General features: G+C 39.6%; 1 protein-coding gene across 2 annotated transcripts in view; it reads right to left on the bottom strand.

Moving 5' to 3' along the window:
- Window positions 1-25726, bottom strand: part of galnt17 (polypeptide N-acetylgalactosaminyltransferase 17) — a 477425-nt gene that overhangs the window by 180908 nt on the left and 270791 nt on the right. Inside the window, exons 1-2 of one of the 2 annotated variants that reach the window (XM_063031854.1) lie at window positions 10533-10557; window positions 5139-5256 (exon numbers count right to left, since the gene is read on the bottom strand). In XM_063031854.1, coding sequence (XP_062887924.1) covers window positions 5139-5246 — 108 coding nt within the window. In that variant the 5' untranslated portion in view covers window positions 5247-5256; window positions 10533-10557. Of the gene's footprint in view, window positions 1-5138; window positions 5257-10532; window positions 10558-25726 lie in introns of those variants that run through there. The other variant, XM_063031853.1, reaches the window with a different exon arrangement.

The following is a 25726-nucleotide window of genomic DNA, read 5'->3' as shown; positions in this document are numbered from 1 at the left end:
GAGATGAACTCTTTCACTGTTAAGGCGGCAGGAAGATGGGTGAGTATTGATGCCCGGGAAATGGAGGAGGTTAGCATGAGGGCAGCAATCCCATAACGATCTATTGCTTTCTCAGCTATTCCTGTCCATTCCTATACCTGCCTCCTGAAATGTGCATCTTTCTCAGAACATTTTGATGCCACAGATGGTAGTCAAGATAAATGAGTGTTTGCTAGGGTTGTATTTACTTGGTGCTTTCCCAGAAGATCAATAAAAGACTGCCGCCTTGGTCAAACATCATTAACGAGCCCAAGATATGTATTGATGGCGCTTTCTGTCCACCATCATTGGGCTTTGATGCTTTAATCAGCAAATTACAGTGTAGATCATGAGCTCTGCTCTTTCTGGGAATACTTTAGTTGCTTATTAATGGATTTTGATTGCACAAAATGATTCCTTAATCTGAGATAGTTTGTATTGATTTTTTTTTTATCCCAACATCTGAACAGTAAGACTGGCGCTGTAGACTGGTGACTCAGTGCGCTGACAGCCAGTCATCACAAAACATCCAGAGGCTATGATTTATCATGTGGATCTGTAATATCAGCTCTCTTGCTACCTACAGTCCACTGTTACCATATAGAGGCTGCAGCTGGGAGATAAACTGGAAAGCATCCCAGGAGGAATGATTCCTTCAGGCCTCTACCTACTGACCTGCCGACTTTGGAATTTGACCTTTAGGTTTGTACCTTCACATTTGCTGAGCTCTAGAAATTACCTCTGGCTTTACCCCCCCAGACATTCGCAACAGTTTGATAGCAATCCCAGGACTCAGTGTGATAGGATTTTTTCCCCCAATATGCTTCTAATCATTTTGCTTTCACCTTAAATATAAGTTCCCTAATTAATGGAAATTGCTTTGCATCTTCACCTTGACTAGGCTTCTCATAATTTTCCATATTTTTATTAAAATTGCCCTCAGCTTTTCTAGTTCCAAAGAATCAAGAACAATGACCTAATTGGCTTACCACCTAGAATAGCATAATGGTCCAGTTGAAGGTGTATGGATTCATCCATTGCTGTAAAGTAAACTTGACTGTGTTAGCATCTCGAGCCTGCAAAGTGCTGACATCCCATTGTTGGCACTACATTTTAGCGGGATTAAGTCATCCGCTTAGCAATGAAGCTGGTCAGGATTCTGTCAGCACCAGCCAAAGTACCGCATCATGAAAATCAATGGCTGCAATCATTCCTACAGTGATGTATTATCAGATAAATATATTATTTTCCAGATTAGTTTAAACATCCCTCAGAAGTAACTTCACAATTATATAGCAGAATGCTAACAAAATTATCCTTACATCAAGCCTATTCAATTGAAAATGTGGCAACTATATAACATTGAAAAGTAACAGAAAGATAGAAATGTATTCAGGTCATACAGTATATATTTTGTAATCTACTGCTTATGCATCATCAAATGCCCACACGTTACAGATAAGAACAAGTGGGAGAACATATATTGAAAGGTAGAACTGGGCTGAACAAAGAGGCTTTGCTGTGCAGCTAAGCAGACCATTAGAGGATGTTTTTAATTATTTCATAGCATGCAGATATCACTGTCACATTTATTATTGGCCCATACTCTTACAAAGTGAAATCCAATGAGATGTGACCGCAAGGCTTTGCTTCCAGATAAGCTCGATGTGTTCTAACAACATACATCAAAGTTGCTGGTGAACGCAGCAGGCCAGGCAGCATCTATAGGAAGAGGCGCAGTCGACGTTGTAGGCCGAGACCCTTCGTCCTGACGAAGGGTCTCGGCCTACAACGTCGACTGCGCCTCTTCCTATAGATGCTGCCTGGCCTGCTGCGTTCACCAGCAACTTTGATGTATGTTGCTTGAATTTCCAGCATCTGCAGAATTCCTGTTGTTCGATGTGTTCTAAATTCGTTTGACCATAAAAACATGGAGGAACCATCACAAACTCGCACAGCCCCCAGTGATCCTGAGATTTCAGTCTCTGAGGCCAATGAGAGAGCAAACTTCAGGAGAGTGAACCCACAAAAAAGCATCCAGCCCTGATGGGTTACCTTGTCGAGTACTAAATACCTGTGCTGATCAGCTGGCTGAAGTGAAGCGTTCACTGGGATTTTTAACCTCTTGCTTCAGCAGTGTGAGACACCATCCTGCTTCAAGCAAGCTTCAATTCTACCAATGCCTGAGGAGAATCTGAAACTCGCCTCAATGACTATCATCCAGTAGCACTTACATCCACCAAGAGAGTTTGGTGATGAAACATATCAATTCCTGCCTGACAGGAATTGGACCCACTCCGATTTGCCTATCAGCACAACAGGTCCACAGCAGATGCCATTTCTTTGGCTCTTCCCTCAACCCTGAAACATCTGGACAGCAAAGATGCATACATCAGGATATTCTCTATCTACAGCTCAGCATTAAATACTATAATCCCTTCAAGGCTGATCAATAAGCTTCATGGCTTCGTTGAGCAATTGGATCCTCGATTTCCTCACTTGGAGATCCCTGCTGGTTTGGATTGGCACCACAAGGCTGTGTGCTTATCCCCCTTCTCTACTCACTTTACACTTACCGTGCGGCAAAGTGCAGCTTCAACGCTATATTTAAGATTGTTGATGATACCACTGTCACAGGCCAAATCAAAGGTGGTGATAAATCAGCTTACAGGAGGGAGACTGAAAATCTGGCTGGGTTGTGCCATAACAACAACTTCTCACTCAACGTCAGCAAGACCAAAGAGCTGATTTTTGACTTCAGGAGGAGGAAACCAGAGATTCATGAGCCAGTCCACATTGGGGGCGATCAAAGGTTGAGAGAGTCAGCAGCTTGGTCATGCATTTTGGTAGACGAAATAAATGTGCAAACTATTTTCTAAATGGGGAGAAAATCCAAAAATCTGAAATGCAAAGAAATTTGGAAGTCCTTGGTGATTGTAAAGGTCAACTTGCAGGTTGAGTTGGTGGTGAGGAAGGCAAATGCAATACTGTATTATCATTCATTTCAAGAGGACTAGAATATAAGAGCAGGGATGTGATGCTGAGGCTTTATGAGGCACGGTGAGGCCTCACCTTGAGTATTGTGAACAATTTTGGGCTCCTTATCTACAAATGTGTTGACTTTGTAAAGGATTTAGAGGAGGTTCACAAGGATGATTTCGGGAATGAAAGGATTACCATATGAGGAATGTTTGAAAGCTCTAGGTCTGTATGTGATAGAATTTAGAAGGATGGTGGGGTGGGGGATCTCATTGAAACCTTTCAAATGTTGAAAGGCCTAGACAGAGTAGACATGAAAAGGATGTTTCCCATGATGGGGGAGTCTAGGACAAGGTGGCCCATCCTCAGGATACAGGGGTGTACATTTAAAATAGAGACATGGAGAAATTTCTTTAGCCAGAGGGTGATGAATTTGTGGAATTTGTTACCACAGGCAGCTGTGGAGGCTAGGTTATTGGGTGTATTTAAGGTAGAGATGAATAGGTTCTTGATAGGCCACGGCATCAAAGGTTATGGGGAGAAGGCCGGGGAGTGGGGCTGAGAAGGGGGAGAAAAAGGATCAACCATGATTGAATGGTGGGGCAGACTCGATAGGCCAAATGACCTAATTCTGCTCCTGTGTCTTATGGTCTAACTTTAAATTCCTCAGTGTTATCTTTTCAGAGGACCTGTCTTGGGCCCAGCACATAAGTGTAATCACAAAGAAAGAAAGACAGCCCTCTACATCCTTCTGTAGATGTGTAGTGGAGGGTATAGTGACTGACTGCATCACAGCCTCGTATGGAAACATCAATACCCATGAATGGAAAATCCTACAAAAAGTAGTGAATACGGCTCAGTCCATTACAGTGTCACCACGAAGTGCTGTCATAGGAAAGCAGCATCCGTCATTGGTCCTAATCTGGCCCCACCACCCAGGTCCTAATCTGTTCTCACTGGTGCCATCAGGAAAAAGGTACAGGAGCCTCAGGACTCATACCCCTAGGTTCAGGAACAGGTATCACTGCTCAACAATCAAGCTCCGGAATTTCACCTGCTCCATTACTAAACTGTTCCCACAACCTATGGACTCACTTGCAAGGACATTTCATCTCATGATCTTGATATTTATTTATTTGTTTGTTTATTTATTTATCTATTATTTACATCCTTTTTTTCTTTCTTTTTGTATTTGCACGATTTGTTATCTTTTGCACACTGGTCGTCACATTATTAGTGAGATCTTTCATAGATTCCATTATGGCTTTGGATTTATTGAGCATGCACTCAAGAAAATGAATCTCAAGGTTTGTATATGGTGACCAATATGTACTTTGATAATAAGTTTACGTTGAACTTTGAACTTTGAATTGCTGTCTTGAATGGCTGAAGCCTATTCAGTGAAATTACTCCCATAATGCAGTTAAAAGGACAACAGTGGCCCAACAAATTCTTCATGATTATGAAGGTTTGGGATAAGCTACAAAAAAAAATGCTGATGGAACTCAACAGGTTGGGCAGCATCTGTGGAGAGAAATGGACAGTCAACTGAAAAGCTAGCTGATTCCTCTACAGATGCTGCCTTACGCACTGAGTTCTTCTAGCAGTTTTTTGTTGCCCAATACTCCAGCATCCATGGTCTCCTATGACTCCAGAAATATTACTAACTTGTTCTCATTGTTTGGCAAGACAGTAATGAAATGACACGACTTTTACTGACAAGAATTATAACAGGCTGATCATAAAAAAACATTCTTTAAGGCCCAGAATGACTTGAGTAGCGATATTCTTTGCTAGGTTTGAAGCAAGCCAAAATTAATTCATACCTTGCTTAAAGAGAACAGGGAAATTTTGACAGCTCCAATGGAGGAATATGCCAGTACAAACTTGACGGACCATATGGCTGCTTCTGTGGTGCAGTGTTCCGTTATTTTTGTGTGTGAAGCCAACAGGGACATTGATTTCAACAGCAAGATACAATCTCAATGTGGGAGCGTGATTTGTGGCCTTGTTACTCTTACCTTTGGATAACATTTCTTCTAGTAATATAGAAACCACAAAACTACAGGCAAGAAAGGTAAAAAATGAGCAGTCTTTTTAACACTCCATCTCAACAAACTTTAAAGAGGAAAATGACTGACCTTTATCCCCAGTTCAATGTTTTCCCCGCCATAGACATCCATTCCAGGGTCCAGCAACCCGATTTCACCAAAAAACAATCTATTCACCACAAACGAGCATCCAATCATAGCAGGAGTTCTGGAAAAGAGACGTAACAGTCATTGAGAAAGGGCAAAACTTTAGGCTCGAAATTATGAAGGGTCCAAGACCAGGGAGAAGAGTCACAACCTCATTCCCCCTCCCTTCCCTAGGGAGCTTTCCCAGCTCCACCTGGTTAGTGGACCTACTTGGTCCTTCCAGAGTAACCCTGCCCAACTACCAGTACGGTCTGAATCATGCCAACTACCAACAAGGTGTGACATGTGAAGAAGCCCAGACTTCTAAATTTGTGCTCTGAAGGAGCCCTCTTCCATCAGAGTAACCTGACCCGGACCCAATACTAATCAGTTACAATCCACCATGTACCCTTCAGAGACCTTTCAATAACTTACGCTGCAATGTGTTTCGAACAGGGGGAACTCAGAACATACCCCACATTCAGAGTAACCTACTGTATAATTGTTGTCATCTCCAGCACCCTGTCAAAAATTAAGCATTTTTAACAATTTTTCTACTGGGTTGTTATCCCCTAAGCACTATCCCCAAAGATTTCACATTGACAACTGCTGTTACTCCGACATTCAGATTTCATACTTAAGGTAGCATAGTGGATGGCACAACATTTTACAGAACCAGCGACCCAGGTTCAGTTCCTGCCGCTGCTTGTAAGAAGTTTGTACGTTTTCCCAGTAACCATGTGGGTTTCTTCCGGGTGCTCCAGTTTCCTCACACAGTCCAAAGACGTACTGGTTGCAGGGTTAATTGGTCATTGTAAATTGTCCCATGATTAGGGTAGGATTAAAGTGGGGGATTGCTGGGTTGATACGGCTCAAAGGGCAGAAAGGCCTATTCTGTGCTGTATCTCAATGTAAAAAAGTATTGAAATTACTAAATGAGTGGAAATTAAGAATTCAAATACCTAGTAATTCCATGTTGCTTTTTTTAAATTGAAACTGCAATCACTGTCACCCCAATGCAGATTGTATAAAATCCATAAAGATTGCCTTTTTCATTTGTGAGACATATACATCAGTCATGTCATGCTTCCCAGTATAATGCCAGGAAAAAGGGGTATGAATTTTTATGGTCACATCACATTCACAGACCTTACAGAGAAAAGAAGGGCTGGGCTGCTTACAAGGAGGAAAGTTTAAACTTCAACTTCTTGAACTAGAATAGAAATAGATTTGAAGATGGGGGAAGCAGTACTGGAGGAAACGGAAATGTTTTCACTTCAGCCAACATGGGGATCAGGAAGAGAAGCACAGTGATTCATCACATTTGAAGGGAATACGTTCAAGGGAGCATCTTATTGGCAAGACACACATGTAGGAGAAAAAGTAGACAAAGATGCAAGTGCAGGGCAAGGGGGATAGGTGGAAGTTTCTCCCAGTGGATTTAGGGGGAGGGAAGGGAGCAGAAAGAGTGTTTGACCAATGCCCTCACTCTTAGTGGCAAAGAAGTCCATGAACTAATTGGATCTGCTGAGAGTGAATGTGCAAAAGGCAAACAACAATGAAACATGTTTTCCAGTGAGTTTTCATTCAAACTCACTTAGGAACTATGAGATTTTTCCAACCAATCTTTTTACAATGGTCTAATTACTATGGAGCATACGACCTCTGAAACAGGTGCCCACAACCATCAGGTCATCAGCCTGTATGTCAATTAAATCATTCATTATAAATAAGAAAAAGATTTGAGACAAAGTCTCATACTGACTGTGAAGATTTATTACTTGAAGCTTTAGCTATTGGAAGCCAGGAAGCAGAATAGAGCACATTAATAACGACATAAATTTCTTTGTCAGAAGCTGACAGAAATTTCCGCCACTTATCAATTTTAAGTGAAACAAAATGAGTTGTTGAAAATCCCAAAGGTTACATTTTTAAAAGGTGCTTCTTAGTAAATTACTTAAGAGTGCTTATGCACAGGAAATTACATCTCCTTAGGACATTACACTAAATGCAGACGGAGAGCAGCTATTTTCTCTCCCTCTGTGTATAAATGGCAAAGATTTATTACCACATGTCATTTATGTACCTAAAAACCCAGTAAGATCTAGATTGTCTCATGCTGAAATTAGAACCTATAAAAAGACTGGCAAAGATGAAATACGAATATGGGTGATCATGCTTTTGGGAATACACCTCCATTTTATAAGTCTCTTCTGCTGCTTCTTGATATTCATTTTAATGCTAAATGCGCTTACTACAATGGCCATGAAAATATCAATCTATATTTAGTGTTTGGTCTCCGTTATCAAAGGCAACATCAAAGACTGGCCTTGCACAGCTTTAAGACATTGAATGTGGAATGATAGAATTCAGCAGCCACAGAACACTTACCGAGATTCCTCATGCAGTAATCTCCATGTTTTCAGAACATGACAATTACGAGCTGCTAAATATGAGTTTCTCTTGTGCTGTGGATAATGGGATAGCTTCTGCCTCTGGAATCATTGATTTAACTCAGGGATTAAAATAACTTCAGTTGTAGTTGCTGCTAGAGAATGTTACATTGTAATAACAGGACATTTATTCTATCTATGGTTCTCTTTTCTTCACACCAGCCAGCTAAATTTATTCCACTGTTCTTGCATGCTTTAAAATCTGTTTAAAATTTGTTATCAACATACAGTGCCTTGGAAAAAGTATTCAGCCCCCAACCTTTGATCACATAAATGAGGATTACAACCAAGGATTTTAATCAATTTAACTGAGAATTTTTTGTTTGTGAACCACCGCTCCTTTTTTCACAGTAGAGCCCAAATATCAGGGAAAATTGAAAAGCATGAACAACTAAAAATTCAAAAACTGAGATGCCAGCAGTTCAAAAGTATTCAACCCCATTTGTTCAGTAATTAGTTGAATCACTTCTCACAGCCAGAAGTCCTTCTGCATAAATCTCCATTAGCTTTGCACAACATGATGGAGAAAGATTTGCCCATTCTTCTTTACAAAATTGGGTCAAACTGTGACAGCTTAGTTGTGAAGTGTTGATAGACAGCAATCTATCAGGTTAAGGTCTGGATTCTGACTTCATTTCAAGACACTCCATGGTTGCTCTAGCAGTGTGCATTGAGTCATTGTCCTGCTGAAAGACAAATTTAAACTCCCCAGTTTAAGCTTTCTTGCAGAGGCCAACAGGTTTTTATCCAGGATCGCTCTATAGTTAGCAACGTTCATCTTCCCATCAATCCTGACCAGATTTCCAGTCCCTGCTGCTGAAAAGCATTCCCATAGCATGATGCTACCTCCACCATACTTTACAGTAGGAATGGTACAGTAAATCTAATAATGTGCTCGCTGATGCACATTAGTAGATTTATGACATTCATTCAGCTTTAAAAAAACATATCTTTGTCTGTAAAGACTTCGTAAAGCATCACTTAGAAGATTCTGTAAAGATATGGATGAAGATCTTCTGGTTGGATGAGGCTAAATTGAAACTTCTTGGCCTCAACACTAAGTGGTTTATCATTGAGATTTTTAATTAAACTCCTACACACTGTTGGTATCTACCTTACAGCTCACAAAAAAGGTGGCATGAAGAGGAAGAAAGTATTGTTGGCCTCAATAAGGCATGGCCTGCTTTAGTACTAACATTCAGAAGGAAGTGCAGGAACCCCACTCTATTAAGAAAAAAATACAAATATTCACCTAATTCAGCCAACATAATGGCACCACCGTGAATTCCCAGCACACAAGGGTACCAACATCTATGTCCATTCATTGGCCTTTTATTTGGGATGAGCAAATCAAGAAAAATCAGTGACAAAAGAGTTCACTCAAACTAACAGGAATGAACCCAAGTTCGGACACAAACACAAACAACACTGAAACCACAATACTGCACATTACACCACAACGACTAGCGCTGAACATAAAATCCTGCTTAATGGTGTGGAGTTACTGGGTGAACAGCTGAATACTGAATGGTAACTTTGCAGTGGATAGGGTTGTGAAAGATGCAGTAATTGATTGCTGGAAAACCACAGACTCTATTAATCATCTAACAATTCTTCACATGGTGAGTTATGTAAGAACATACTCAGTGGCAGAAACCAAGTCCTTCATGGGAATAGCTCTGACACTTCTCTGCTATAAGATGCTCTTCAATTTATGAAGTTTCATTACAACACCACTAATCCTTTGGGGAATAATGTTTTCAAATTCTATACCTACTTACATTGTATTGCATTGTGTGCTTTTCTCTGTCTACAGGAACACATTGTACCAAAATGCCTACAATTCATTTTGTCCAGCCTTTCCAACTTCACTTTATGAAACTTAATCCAGGAATGCAAACCTTTTATAAGTGATTGCATTACGACTTCGCACCTTTGTCATCTATTTGCATATGGCTCATTGTGCAGAGTCTATAAAGAATATTCTCCCCCCCCCCCATCTTGGAAGTCTTCATGTTTTATTGTTTTCCAACATTGGATCACAATGGATTTAATTTGACTTTTTTTTGACACTGATCAGCAGAAAAAGACTCTTCCATGTCAAAGTGAAAACAGATCTCTTCAAGGTGATCTAAATTAATTCCAAATATAAAACACAAAATAATGATTCAGTAAGGATTCACCACCCCCCCCCCTTAACATGGCACAGCAAATCATCACTGGTGCAGCCAATTGGTTTTAGTTAAATGCAGATCACCATGTGCAGTCAAGGTGTTTCAATTGATCGTAGTAAAAATACACCTGTATCTGGAAGGTCCAACTGCTGGTGAGTTAGTATCCTGGCAAAAATTACACCATGAAGACAAAAGAACACTCTTAGCAACTATGTGGAAAAAAATACTGAAAAGCACAAGTCAGGAGATGGATACAAGAAAACTTACAAGTCTCTGAATATCCCTTGGAGTACAGTTAAGTCAAACATCAAGAAATGGAAAGAAAATGACACAGCTGTAAATCTGCCTAGAGCAGGCCGTCCTCAAAAACTGAGTGACTGTGCAATAAGGGGACTAGTGAGGGAGGCCATCAAGAGACCTGTGACAACTCCAGAGGAGTTTCAAGCTTCAGTGGCTGAGATGGAAGAGACTATGCATACAACAACTGTTGCCCAAGTGTTTCACCTGTCACAACTTTATGGGAGAGTGGCAAAGAGAAAACCACCGTTGAAAAAAACTCACATAAAATCTCATCTAGAGTTTTCCAGAAAGCATGTGGAAGACTCTGAAGTCAGCTAGAAGAAGATTCTATGTGTAACGAAGCCAAAATTGAGCTTTTTGGCCATCAAACTAAATGCTCTGTTTGGCATAAGCCAAACACCACACATTCACCAAAAACACACCATCCCTACCGTGAAGTTTAGTGATGGCTGCACCATGTTGTGGGGATGCTTCACTGCAGCAGGCTCTGGAAAGCTTGTGAAGGTAGAGTGTAAAATAAATGCAGCAAAATAAAGGGAAATCCTGGAGGAAAACCCGATACAGTCTGCAAGAGAACCACGACTTAAGAGAAGATTTATTTTCCAGCCAGGCAACAGCTCGAAGCATAATGCCAAAGCTACACATGAATGGCTTAAAAACAACAAAGTTAATGTCCTGGAGGGGTCAAGTCAGAGTCCAGACCTCAATCCAATTGAGAATTTGTGGCTGGACTTGAAAAGAGCTGTTCACTCACAATCCCCATGCAATCTGACAGAGCTTGAGCAATTTTGTAAAGAAGAATAGGAGAAACTTGCAGTGTCCAGATGTGCAAAGCTGATAGAGACCTATCCACACAGACTCAAGGCTGCAATTGCTGCCAAAGGTGCATCTACTAGATACTGACTTGAAGGGGGGGGAAAGTGAATAATTATGCTATCAGTTATTTTAGAACATAGAATATAGAAATCTACATCACATTACAGGCCCATCGGCCCATAATGTTGTGCCGATCACGTAACCTACTCTAGAAATTGCCTAGAATTTCCCAAACACATTGCCCTCTATTTTGCTAATCTCCACGTACCTATCTAAGAGGCTCTTAAAAAACCCTATTGTATCCACTTCCACCACTGCCGCTGGCAGTGCATGCTATACACCCACCACTCACTGTGTGAAAAACTTACCCCTGACATCCCCTCGGTATCTATTTCCAAGCACCTTAAAACTGTGCCCCCTTGTGTTAGCCATTTTAGTCCTGGGAAAAAGCCTCTGGCTATCCACACGATCAATGCCCCTCATCATCTTATACACCTCTAACAGCTCACCTCTCATCCTCTGTCCCTCCAAGGAGAAAAGGCCAAGTTCACTCAACCTATTCTCATAAGGTACGTCCTCCAATCCAGGCAACACCCTTGTAAAAACAGCTATTTTTTTACCAGGCCTTTCTTCTGCTCAGATACTGCAACTGCCCAGCTAGTTTTGAACTTGGGATCACCCCTCAAAGTCCAGTGCTGATGCCACTACACCACCAACCAGCCTTGTAAAATTTTGTGTTTTTTATTAGTAATTAATTTAGATCACCTTGTAGAGATCAGTTTTCACTTTGACACGAAAAAGACAAATTAAATCCACTGTGATTCAATATTCTACAACAATAAAACACAAAAACTTCCAGAGGGGAGGTGGTGAATACTTTTAATAGGCACTGTATTGATGGCATCTGTCCTACTGCTGCCAAGAGTTCTGAAGGCATATCCGCAGCACTGATGCAATTAATTGCTCAGCCACAACTTTGGTTGTTGCTTTCTGGACCGATTTCTGAATCATTGCTGGCGATGTTATAATAAATGTTTGTGTAATTATATGCAGAGTTCCTGGGGCTGATTGAGCTAATGCATTGGCTCATTATACATAATCAAATTAAGTTAGTTAAACCCAGACACTTAAAGAATGAGGAAATTATTTTCAAATTAAAGGACGTTAGTACACACCATAAATGATATTAGTATTCCTGAAGGGATAAATGCTATATGTATAAGGGATAAACAATGAATCACACTCTAAATATACATAATGTAAGATTCTTCCTTGTGTTTGTTTTTCTTATGCATTTGAGTGATGCACATAGAGAAGCCCAATAGGAATGGGAGTTATTGGATTTTAACTCTCTCCTTTATCAAAATTTGTGAGCTGCTTTGAACTCTGATACCAAACTAAACAGTTCCTACCAACAAAATCCTTCAAGCAACAAAGATACAAATGACCAATAAACAGGTCACCTAGTGAACAGTTGACTTTGTTTAATGCCCAGTTTATCTAAGCATCTGTGCTAACCGCCACAAGAGGCAGGCAGTGCTTCATTTGCAGATCATACAAGGAATAGACCTCCCTCAATGCCACAGCTTGACCGATAAATGCAACAGATAGATGAGCCTCTTAAATAGGTACATGGAGATTAGAAAAATAGAGGGCAATGTGCTAGGGAAATTCTAGAAAGAGAAGGGGCTTTTAATTTAAAATGACAAGAGACTTGCTGCCTGAGGCAAAGAATTAAGCAAAAAATTATTAAGGAGTTTTTCTATCTTCTTTTTCAATATTTTTATTGATTTCTATATAGAAGAATACAGAGTCCAAGAGAATACATATTATAAAACAAAAGAAAAAATATAATAATACCAGATACAGTACTTTGAATCACATTAACGACTTCTTACTCTATATTCATATAGACTAGATTAATTCATATATTAGAATATAAACAATTTTATTTAAAAAAAAGATTTATACCCACTACCAAAGTCGAAGCTGTTTGGGGGTAAAAAAAAAACCTTATCAGATAATAAAATATGCTATTAACCAACTTCTGCACTTTAACAAAAAGTCAAAGATTATGAAAATAATTTAAAAACGCCCCCCACAAATTTTGAAAATCTTAGCTAGATTCAGAAATTGAACAACGAATCTATTCTAAATTTAGACATGCCGTAACATTTCGTAACCACTGAGCATGATTAGACAGAACAGCATCCTTCCATTTAAACAAAAACGCCCTCCTAGCCGTAAGAGAGATAAAAGCCAGAATGTGCAAATCAGATGTCTTCAAGATGATATCTTTCCTTCCAACAATACCAAATAGGGCAGTCAAAGGATTAGGCTTAAAATTCACTTTAAAGAGCACAGAAAAATTTTGGAATACTTCCTTCCAAAATTTTCCAAGACGGGGCATGTCCAAAACATATGAATAAATGAAGTTTCTCCATTGTTACACCTATCACAGTAGGGAGATACATCCATATAAAAACGCGATAACTCTTCCTTGGTCATATAAGCCCTATGAACCACTTTAAATTGTAGGAGAGAATGATGAGTAGATAACAATGAAGTATTAACCAATTTTAAAATTTCATTCAGAAATTTCTTCAGAAATTGAAGTCTGTAAATCTTGTTCCCAAAGATTTTTGATTTTGTCTAATGAATCATTTCTCATTCCCAACAACATATCATAAATATTGGATATTGAACCATTGTAAAATGATTTCATATTAAGAATTTCATCTAATACGTTCTAATCAGGACTATTAGGAAATGTATATAATTGAGATCGTAGAAAATCTCTAATTTGTAAGTACCGAAAAAAATTGAGTTTTTCTATCTGAGGGGTTGGAATAAACTAGAGATGGTATTTTCTCATGGACTGATTTTAAGTTGGCTGGTGGTAACTGTTCATGTTTGTAACTGAGGCTTTGGTGGGACTAAATATCAGCAAACAAAAACTGTTACCACAGATGGAAAATAAATATTCTGCTTGGAACCATTTAATCCACATGTTGAGATGTTCAGATTTCATTCAATTTAATCAAGCTTATGTCAAGACATTTTAATGCAGAATAACTAAACCCCAAATCTATGTTCATCCTTTCTAACAACTGGTTCTTGTTTTTTAACCAACTATCATTAATAATCTCCACAATAAATTGCTTCTGCTCTTTGTTAGGTTAAATTACACCATCATTAAAATGTAAATTACTAATTTTTTCTTTAATTTTAATGGTCAATTGTTTTGTAATACAGCATATGAACTGAACAAAAGTAAGGAATCTGCTCCTTGATTTTGAAATCGACTTTCAAGAATACTTTGTAGATTCTTAGGTGTACCCTTAACCTGACCTTCCTGAAGACTCCAGTACAGAAATATTTGCACTTCAAGTCACCTCACACTTAGTCACAAAATGGCTAAATGGTAAATCCCAAGGGATTTTGCAGCTCTTTTCAGAAATAAAACCAAGGCAACTATAAGATAACAAAGCCCATATTATAAGCTTATGAAATGATGTAAAATAAAATAATATTTTACAGAACAAACTGGAATTATAAGCCAATGGTTTTTACATGCTGTATCACTAGTGAACTGAATACAGACAGAGGTTAATTAGAAGCTTGTCTTCAAAGAGTTGGAACCTCAGATATTAATGAACAGCAACAATAACCTATTTGAAGTGAATAATTTGGGAGTGACATTATTATCAGAAAATAAAGTTGTCAAGCCATGGATTGTCCTGTGAATTGTCAGTTTTAATTTCAATCAGATGCATTTCTTTATCTTATGTGTGCATGCTAGGGATCAGCTGAATCTGTGCAGTGAACAATGATGGATCTGCAAGCTGAAAGAGCCCAGTGCTCAGGCTTCTTACAGAGACACAGAGATAAGATGGTGGGCCTATTTTTCAATGCCTGAATTAATAATGCAGCAGTGATCAAATATAGCAGAGTTATAGAGAAAAATAATTTTTTCAGAAGAAAATTAATTACGCAGGTAAAGAATGAGCAATTGATGATATATGTGCCTAAAAGATGCATGGTCTTAACTATGTTTTGAGGCTAGATGTAGATAACAACTAGAGGGAGATAGTTTGAAGATAATGTTACTGAACAATGTGCCAGAAAATATATTTAGGCATTAGAATATTATAGAATTATTTCTTTTTAATATGAACAATTTTATATTGAAGCTATGGTCAAGAGAAATAAAATGGCTCATTGGAAACATTTTGTAAAATAATATTGAAAGATTTGATTAATTCATTGCATTATTAATTGATTTCTCTTCAGTCCTTTCCTTCACAGACACACTATTTACTAAATATTAATCAATTCCTAACAAATATATTCCTTAAATTGAAAATAGATTCTTCAGCTTATATACCCATTTTGTAAGGTTTCGAAAGAAATTCTTAAATATTTAAAAAATATAAACTCAAATTCTACACTTGTGCCTTCAAACCTGTAAATACTGGATATACCCAGACTGGACCATTTCTTAGCAACTTCCCACAAATTACTTTCTTCAATAGAATTATTTTTAAGTTTTTTTTCCAATGTAACTACCAACAACACTGGCAAAACAAATTTGGAAGCTGACTATTCTGTTGCCACTGTTCTGATTCAATTCAGGGCTACATATACTGACAATGGTACTTCCTGCCAAGGAGAACAAAGTTCAAATTTCAAAGAAAATTTATTATCAAAACACACATATGTCATCATATACAACCCTGAGGTTCATTTTCTTGTGGGCAATCACAATAAATACTAAGAAACACAATAGAATCAATCAAAAACCACCCACAACAGATGTGGAAAAGACAAAACATACAAATACAAAAAAAACACTAATAATAATAATAAATAAGCAGTAAATATTGAGATCATGAGATGAAGAGTCCTTCAGAGTGAATCCATAGGTTATGAGAACAGTTCAGTGTTGGGGTGAGTGAAGTTGAGTGAAGTTATCCCCTCTGGTTCAAGAGCCTGATGGTTGAGGGGTAATAACTGTTCCTGAACCTGGTGCTGTGAGTCCTGAGGCCCCTGCGCCTCCTTCGTGATGACAGCAGCAAGAAGAGAGCATGGCCTGGATGCTGAGGGTCTTTGATGATGGATGTTGCTTTCCTGCGGCAGTGCTCCTTGTAGATGTGTTCAATGGTGGAGAGGGCTTTGTCCATGATGGCTACATCCACTACTTTCTGTAGACTTTTCTATTCAAGGACATTTGCTTTCCTTACTAAGCTATGATGCAAACCGATCAGTATACTCTCTGCCGTACATCTATCGAAGTTTGTCAAAGCTTTGCATGACATGTCAAATCTTCATAAACTTCTAAGTAGAGGTACTGTCATTCTTTCTTTGTAATGGCACTTATGTGCTGGGCCCAGGACAGTTCCTCTGAAATGATAACACCAACAAACTTAAAAGTTGCGGAGCCTCTCCAACTCTGATCCCCCAATGAGCATTGGCTCATGGACCTCCGGTTTCCTCCTCCTGTGGTCAGTAATCAGTTTTCTGGTCTTGCTAACATTGAGTGACAGCCTTGTACTTGAGCCAGCACTCAGCCAGATTTTCCACCCCCCCCCCCATATGCTGATTTGTTACCAGCTTTGATTCGGCCAAAAACAGTGGTGTCGTCGGCAAACTTAAATAAGGCATTGGAGCTGTGCTAAGCTTCACGGTCATAAGTACAACAAGATTAGGCAGTTTCCATGTCAGTTAACTGTGGTGGCAGCACTGCTACAAGTGGCTCATAGTGATTTATGCATACAATTTACACGTCACTATCTTCATTTGCTTCGTTCTTCGGAAAAAATACCCTGCGTTATTGAGAGAAATCGTTGTAGTTTCCATCAAGAGTTTTATTTCCTCTGCTCATTGTAAAATAAAAATACACATAATTGCAAAATATTTATGGATTCTTATGGCATGTGGTGTCAGGAAAATATTGAATCACAAAGAAATATGGAGGTCTGCTAAAATACATAAACAGCTTTGACTGGGTGTGGCATCAAGAAGGCCTGTCAAACTAAGGTGAACGGACATCAAGGAGAAATAATTGATGATTGGAGCCAAATGAAGATGGTTATAATTGCTGTAAGTCAACCATCCTAGATGCAGGGTATCTCTTCAGTTTCTATGCATCCTGCGAGATCTGTTTTCAACTGATTTATGCAAGACATTCCTTCCGTCATACAGTCAGAAATGAGAATGCTCATTGAAGACTGCACAATGATCAAATTCATGAGCAAATTCTCGACAAATGAGGCAGCCCATCCATATAGTTAACAAGGCCTCCACAACATTCAGGCCTGGGTTGCCAAGGAACAGATGACAAGTAACACTTGACCACGGACAGGACAAGCAACGTCCATCTTCAACAGGACAATGTCTAAGCATCCATTATTGACATTCACAGGCATTACCATTGTCAAGTCACCCACCATCTACATCCTGGGGGATCATCCACCAACCAGAAGCATAAATGGATCAGTGCATGGGATCTATAGCTATGAGAACACAGTAGATGCTGTTGACTCATTTCACAACAACCTAAACCTTTCCACAATGTACAAGGAACAAGTGTGATGGAATACACTCTGCTTGCCTAATTACAATAATACTCATAAAGCATAGCACAACTCATAAATTTTCCCGCCACCACCACCTGCATTTTTCTCTCCCAGCCATGTACTGCCCTGACTTGGAAATGTACATGTATCCTCATTCCTTCTTTGTTACTGGATCTAAGAATTGAAACTTCTCCAACAGCAAGGTGGAAGTACTTTCACCAGAATGGTTACAATGCTTCAAGAAAACAGCTCTTCATCATATTCTCAAGGCAAATAAGGATGGGCAATAAACACTGGCCTTTCTAGATCCTGAAAAATAGACAAAAATAATTTACAATATTTATAGACAAACTTTCTACACATATTTTTGATCTTCTCAGAGGAAGCTGTGCTACAGAAACTTCATCAGCACCTTGATTTGAGAGAACTATCATTTCTTGATTCAGAACTGGAACTTGTGCTATGGCTTCACTGAATTAGCTTATGGAAAATGCTCATCACATAACAGCGGTATTTTCTTGAATACTTCTGTATACTTGATTTGTCCTATTTTCACAAGATTATCTCTGTACAATGCACATTCCCACTGTCACTCCAAAATTCCATTTCCAAATATCATATTAATGAGATGATGTTGACACACAAAATTATGAAATTATGAAGGCATTTCTCTCCAGATTAATATAGGGCTGTTAGGCATGTCTAGTCTGTGTTGAATCATTAATCTGCCTAGTCCCATTGACCTGCAACTGGACTATAGCACTCCATACCCCTCTCATTCATGCACCTGTACAAACGTCTCTTAAATGTTGAAATTGACCTGCATCTACCACTTGTGCTGGCAGCTAGTTCCAAACTCTCACCACCCACTGAGTGAAGAAGTTTCACCCTTAACCCATGACCTCTAGTTGGAGTCTTACCCAACCCCAGTGAAAAAAGCCTGCTTACATTTACCCTATCTATGCTCCTCATAATTTTGTATATTTTTATCAAATCTCCCACATTCTAAGGAATAAAGCCCTAACCTATTCAATCTTTCCTCATAACTCAGGTCCTCAACTCCCAGTGACATCCTTGTAAATTTTCTCTTAAACATTACATCCCAACTCCTGTAGTCAATAAATTGATATACAACATGAAGGCCAATGCACTAAAAGCTTTCTTTATGACCCTATCTACCTGTGACACCATTTTCAATGAACTATGGATCTGTATTCCCAGATCACTTAGTTCTACCGCACTCTGCAATGCCCTACCATTCACTGTGGAAGACCTACCCTGATTGCTCCTCCCGAAGTACAACACCTTACACTTGTCTGCATGAAATTCCAGCTGACATTTTTCAGCCCATATTTCCAGCTGGACCAGATCCCACTGCAGGCTTTGATAGACTTCCTCGCTGTCCACTACAGCCCAAATCTTGGTGTCATCTGCAAATTTGCTGATTGAGTTTACCACATCATCATCCAAAGCATTGATATAGATGACAAACAACAATGGACCCAGCACCAATCATCCATATCACCATTAGTCACAGGCCTCCAGTCAGAGAGGAAATTATCTGCAGCCAGTCTCCGGCTTCGCAACCTCCCATGCTTGTCCTGGTCAAATGCCTTGCTAAAGTCATTTAGAACAACAGTCACTCCCTTGCCTTCATCAGCTTTCCTGGTAACATCCTCAAAAGTCTCTGTAAGATTGATTAGACACCACTTAATACACACCAAGCCATGTTGACAATCCCTAATCAGTTAATGTCTATCCAAATACTTATATATCCATGCCTTTAGAATACCTTCCAATAACTTTCCCACCACTGATTTCAGGTTCACTAGCCTATTATTTACTGGGTTATTTTTAGTGCCTTTCTTAAAGAATGGAACAACATTAACTATAATCCAATCCTCCAGCACCTCACCCGTGAATAAGCATATTTTAAGTATCTCTGTTAGTGCCCCTGAAATTTCTGCATTAGCCTCACACAGGGTCCGAGGGAACACATTGTAAGGCCCTGGGGATTTATCCACCCTAATTTGCCTCAAGAGAGCACACACCTCCTTCCCTGTAATTCTGGTTTAAAATGGTGCTGCCGAAAGCAGGTGACAACTTACTAGCAGTTCCCAAAGCAAGAAATTCAACTAAATATTTTATTAATAATACCTTATCTGTGAAATATTATGGTAAACGATCACTGCGAACAATGAAAAGGTGTGCAAAGGCAAGGCTGAGTTGAGGGTCGAAGCGTGCAGGGGCGAGATGGAGTCAGAGACAGGTCAAGGGTATGTTCGAGGTGGAGTTGGAGTGTGTGAAACAGAGAAAAATCAGAGCCAAGGAGGGGCAGATTTGTGGCACATCCTTCTAAACAGGGAGCGAGGTTTGATCGATTTATGCACCAGGTTGACATGAAAAGGTCAGATATGGGCCGGAACACAATGATGGGGTGGGGGGGTCCAGGCCCAGAGAGTATCTGAGCAACAGGGCTCAGGTCCTAGATCAAGGAACTACTCAATATTTGGATGATTTAAACACCGGGCCAGATGGATTGAATAGGTTGGATGTCAGGACCAGAGGTGTGGTTGGGCCAGTTCTGCTCACTGCTGTGTGATGTTTATTCCTGTTTTCACTGTGGGCCTGCTCCAGGCTCGTGATGTTTACTCTGTAATGTGTTGAACTGAGCTGAGGCTGTGTCCCTGCTCCGGGCTACTCCGGGCTCTGTGTCTGAGGACACACTTCCATTCTAAAAGTGATTTGCGTATTTTTATTGTTTGCACGATATCGGTATTTTTTTTCTTCTCTCTGCACATTGGGCATTTGTCTTTTTTTTAATAGGTTCTTTTGGGTTTCTTGTTTTGTGGCTACCTATAAGGAGATGAAGCTCAAGGTTGTGTAATGTATACATACAAAGTACGTTGATAGTAACTGTAATTTGAACTTTGTATATGTTCCATGACCTCACTGCTCATCGCCTCACTTCTATAGATTCTGTGCCCATTTCCAGAGTAAACACAGATGCAAAAAAAAAATCCATTTAAGATTTCCGCTATCTCTTTTGGCTCCACACATCGATTACCACTTTGATCTTCCAGAAGGACCAGTTTTGTCCCTTGCTCTTCTTTTGCACTTAATATGTCTGTAGAAGTGAAGTCCTTCGGATTCTCCTTTACCTTGTCTGCTAGAGCAACCTCACGTCTTCTTTTAGCCCTCCTGATTCCCTTCTTACGTGTTCTCTTGCATTTCTTACACTCCTCAAGTACCTCATTTGTTCCTGCCTGCTTATACCTGCTGTGCACCTCTTCCATTTTCTTAACCAGGGCCTCAATATTTCCCAAAAACCAAGGTTCCCTAAATGTGTTATCCTTGCCTTTTATTCTGATAGGAACATACAAACTCCGTACTTTCAAAATTTCACTTTTGAAGGCCTCCCACTTATCAAATACAACTTAGCCAGTAATCGACTTGTCCCAACCTTCACTTGCCAGATCCTTTCTGATACCACCAAAATTGGTCTTTCTCCAATTTAGAATCACATCCCAAGAGCCAGACCTATGTTTTCTATAATTAGCTTGAAACTAATGGCATTTTGATTACTAGATGCAAAGCGTTCCCTTACACAAATTTCTGTCATCTGCCCATTCTCATTCTTTAATAGGAGATCCACATTTGACAAGCTCTATCCCATCTAGACCTTTTACAGTATTGGAGTCCCAGTCAATATGCGTTAAGTTAAAATCACCTACCACCACAACCTTATATTTCTTGCAACAGTCTGCAATCTCTCTACAAATGTGGTCCTATAATGCCCGCGGACTGTTGGCTGGTCTATAATATAGCCCAATTAACATGGTCATACCTTTCTTAGATCATAAGATCATAAAACATAGGATTGGAATAGGCCATTGCCCAACGAGTCTGCTCCACCATTTTATCGTGGCTGATTCATTTTCCTCTCAGCCCCAATCTCCTGCCTTCCCCTGGTATCCCTTCATGCCCCGACCAATCAAGAATCTATCAACCTGTTCCTGAAATATACATAAAGACTTAGCCTCCACAGTTGCCTGTGACAAAAAAATTTCCACAGATTCACCACTCTTTGGCTAAAGAAATTCCTCCTCTTCTCCATTCTAAAAAGATGCCCCTCTATTCTGAGGCTGTGTCCTCTGGCCGTGGACTCTCCCACCAGAGAAATCTCCTCTCCACATCCACTCTATCAAGGCCTTTCACCATTTGATAGGTTTCAATGAAGTCACCCCTCAGTCTTCTGAATTCAAGTGAATACAGGCCCAGAAACATCAAACGTTCTTCATATGACAAGCCATTCAAACTTGGAATAATTTTTGTGAACATCCTTTGAACCCTCTCCAGTATCAGCAAACCCTTTCTAAGATATGGGGTCCAAAACTGCTCACAGTACTTCAAGTGAGGCCTCACCAGTGCATAATAAAGTCTCAACTTTACATCCCAGCTTTTATACTCTAGTCCTCTTGAAATGAATACTAACATCGCAATTGCCATCCTCACCACAAACTTAACCTGCAAATTAACCTTAGCTAATCCTGCACGAGGACACCGAAGTCCCTTTGTGTTTCAGTTTTTTGTATTTTCTCTCCATTTAGAAAATAGTCCATGTTGTGTTTAAATTTGGAAAAAATTAGAAGTGTGGTTTATGACCCTTCCATTAAATTTGAAAAAACTTGGAGGCCATTTATTCAGCATTTTCATATGATATAATTTGACCATTTCCAAACTTATTTTACTTCTCTGTCATGTTGGTTGAGAGGAACGGAGTCGTCGACACTAAGGTTTTCTTTTCTTCCACTTTTACGTTGTTAGAATTGCCCAGGTCTTTTTTTTAGTTTAGTTGATTAATTCTGGTTAGATTAGTTTTTTTTAGGGGGTTTTATTTTTTTTTTATTTTTTCATGATTTTTGTCTAGATATTTTCTTTTCGTCCTGTATTATTCATTGGTATCCTACATGATTGGGAGTTTTGTCAATTAAATACTATTTGGTTTTATAATTACTCATGTTAAGTATAACAATGTATTCCCAACAACTTTGTATTATTGCTATGTTATGTTTATATTCTATGAAACTAATAAAAAGATTGAAAAAGAAAGAAAGAAGATAGTCAATCTTTCATTTCTTCTACCAAAGTGCATGACCATACACTTCCGGACACTGTATTCCATAAGTTACTTCTTTGCTCATTCTCCTAATCCATCTAAGTCCTTCTTTAGCCTTTTTACTTCCTCAAAACTACCTGTTTCTCCAACTATTTTCATATTGTCTACAAACTTTGCAACAAAGCCAACAATTTCATCATCCAAATTATTAACCTATATCATAAAAAGAATCCAAGTACACAACATCAAGTAATTCTCCTTCATCCATCCTGCTCCTTATTTCTTCAAAGAATTCCAACAGGTTTGTCAGGCAAGATTTTCCCTTGAGGAAATCATGCCGACTATGTCCTATTTTATCATGTGCCTCCAAGTAACCACATCCTTAACAATCGACTCCAATATCTACCCAACCAGTGAGGTCAAACTAACTGTCCAATAATTTCCTTCCTTCTGCTTTTCTCTCTTCTTGAAGAGTGGAGTGACATTTGTAAGTTTCCAGTCTTCTGAAACCATTCCAGAATCTAGTCATTTTCGAAAGATCATTACTGATTTATCCACAGTCTCTTAAGCCACCTCATTCAGAACCCTAGGGTGTACACCATCTGGTCCAGATGATTTATCCAACTTCAGACCTTTCAGGTTCCCAAGAACCTTCTCCCTTGTAATGGTAACTTCACACACTTCATGACCCCTGACATCTGAAACTTCCATCATACTGCTAGTGTCTTCCACTGTGAAGACAGATGCAAAATGCTTATTCAGTTCATCTGCTATTTCCTTGTCCCCCATTGCTACCTCTCCAGCATTGTTTTCCAGTGGCTGGATATCCGCTCTTGCCTCTCTTTTACACTTATATATCTGAAGAAACTCCTAGTATCCTCTTTAATAATATTGGCTAGCTTAATTTTGTATTCCATCTTTACTTTCTTAATGACTTTTTAAGCTGCCTTCTGTTGGTTTTGAAAGGCTCCCAATCCTCTAACTTCCCACTAATTTTTGTTCTATTATATGCCTTCTCTTTGGCTTTTATGTTGGATTTGACTTCCCTTGTTAGCCACGGTTGTGTCATCTTGCCTTTAGAATACTTCTTCTTTGGAATGTATATATCCTGTGCCTCCTGAATTGTGCTTCCAGAAATTCCAGCCACTGCTGCTCTGCCATCATCCCTGCCAGTGTTCTTTTCCAATCAATTCTGGCCAACTCTCTCGTACCTCTGTAATTCCCTTCAATCCACTGTAAAACTGACACATTTAACTTTAGCTGCTTCTTCTCAAAATTCAAGGTGAATTTGATCATATTATGATTATTTTCCCCTCAGGGCTCTCTTACCTTCAGCTCTCTAATAAATTCTGGTTAATTGCACAACACCCAATCGAGAATAGCTGATCCCCTTGTGGGCTCAAATTTGAGCTGCTCTAAAAAGCTATCTCATAGGCATTCTAGAAATTCTCCCTCTTGGAATCCAGCACCAACCTCATTTTCCCAATCTACCTACATATTCAAATCCCCAATGACTATTTTAACATTGCGCTTTGGCATGTATTTTCTATCTCCCACTGTAATTTGTAGAGCACATCCTTACTACTGTTTGGGAGTCTGTATATAACTCCCATCAGGATAGTTTTAGCCTTGCAGTCCCTTTGCTCTATCCATAATGATTTAACACCCTGCAATCCAATGTCACCTTTCTAATGATTTGATCTCAGTTTTTACCAACAGAGCAACACCACCCCCTCTGCCTTCCTGCCAGTCTATTCAATACAATGTATATCCTTGGATATTAAGCTTCCAGTTACAATCTTCTTTAAGCCATGATTCAGTGATGCATACAACATGATACATGCCAATCTGTAACTCTGCTACAAATTCACCTACCTTGTTCCATACACTGCGTAAATTCATATATAACACCTTCAGCCCTGTATTCACCCTTTTCAATTTTGTCCACCTTTTACGTTGCAATTCATCCTTATTCACCTTATCATCAGCCTCTCCTTGCTAGGAGTCTCACTCCATTTTGCCTCTGTTTGTAAACAAACTACCTCATCTTCGGTATTGTCACTTCAATTCCCATCCCCCTGCCAAATTAGTTTAAGCTCACCCGAACAACTCTAGCCTGCAAGGATATTGGAATCCCTTGAGTTTGGGTGTAACCCATTCCTTTTGTACAGGTCATACCTTCCCCAGACTTCCCACATCCCACACAGAGTACAAAACACAGCCCTGGAGCCATTCTCACTAATATGCCATGCCCTAATAGATGAGAAATGAACAAATAAAGACAGAGAGAGTAATTTACAAGACAATGTACCTCACCCAAACCTGATCTCACTTCAGCCTGATGAGCCAAAGCCACTCTAAACGCTGGTACACTGCAAATGAATGGCCGCTCCAAGAAAGGTAATTTCTTATTCCTCAATTCCGCTCATAAAGCTTCAAGCTCTCTAGTCTGTCCTGGCTGAACACTATTATGACACTTTCCCTGACTGATAATACCACCTCCCTCTTTAATCCCCCCACTCTATCATGTCTAAAACAATGGAACCCCAGAACACTGAGCTGCTAGTCCTGCCCCTCCTGCAACCAAGTCTCACCAATGGCGACAATGTCATAACTCCACATGCTAATCCATGCCCCCAGCTCATCTGCCTTTCCAGTTCAGGTGCTAACTATACCTTCTGTGCAGATCTCACCTTCCCTGGAAGAGAGCCCAATGATCCAAAAATCTGTAGCCCTCCCCGCTGTACCAAACCCTTAACCCCACTTGTTAAATTGTATTATCTTCCTATTTCTGGCCTCACTAGCATGTCGCATGAGTAGCAGTCCTGAGATCACAACCCTGGAGGTCCTATCCTTTAACTTAGCACCTAACTTCCTGAACTCACTTTGCAGAATATCGTCATCCTTCCTACCCAAGTCATTGGTACTGATGTGGACCATGACCACTGGCTGCTCACTCCCAACTTGTGGACTCAATCAAGATGTCCCTAACCCTGGCACCCTGGAGAAAACATACCATCCAGGAATATCATTCTCATCCACAGATCCTCCTTTTTGTTTCCCTAACCAGTGAATCCCCTACCTCTTCTCCCCCTTTTCCTTCTGAGCCACG

Source organism: Mobula hypostoma, chromosome 23 (assembly GCF_963921235.1).
Source record: "Mobula hypostoma chromosome 23, sMobHyp1.1, whole genome shotgun sequence".
Lineage (NCBI taxonomy): Eukaryota > Metazoa > Chordata > Chondrichthyes > Myliobatiformes > Myliobatidae > Mobula > Mobula hypostoma.
This window is presented reverse-complemented; position numbering and strand designations above follow the sequence as displayed.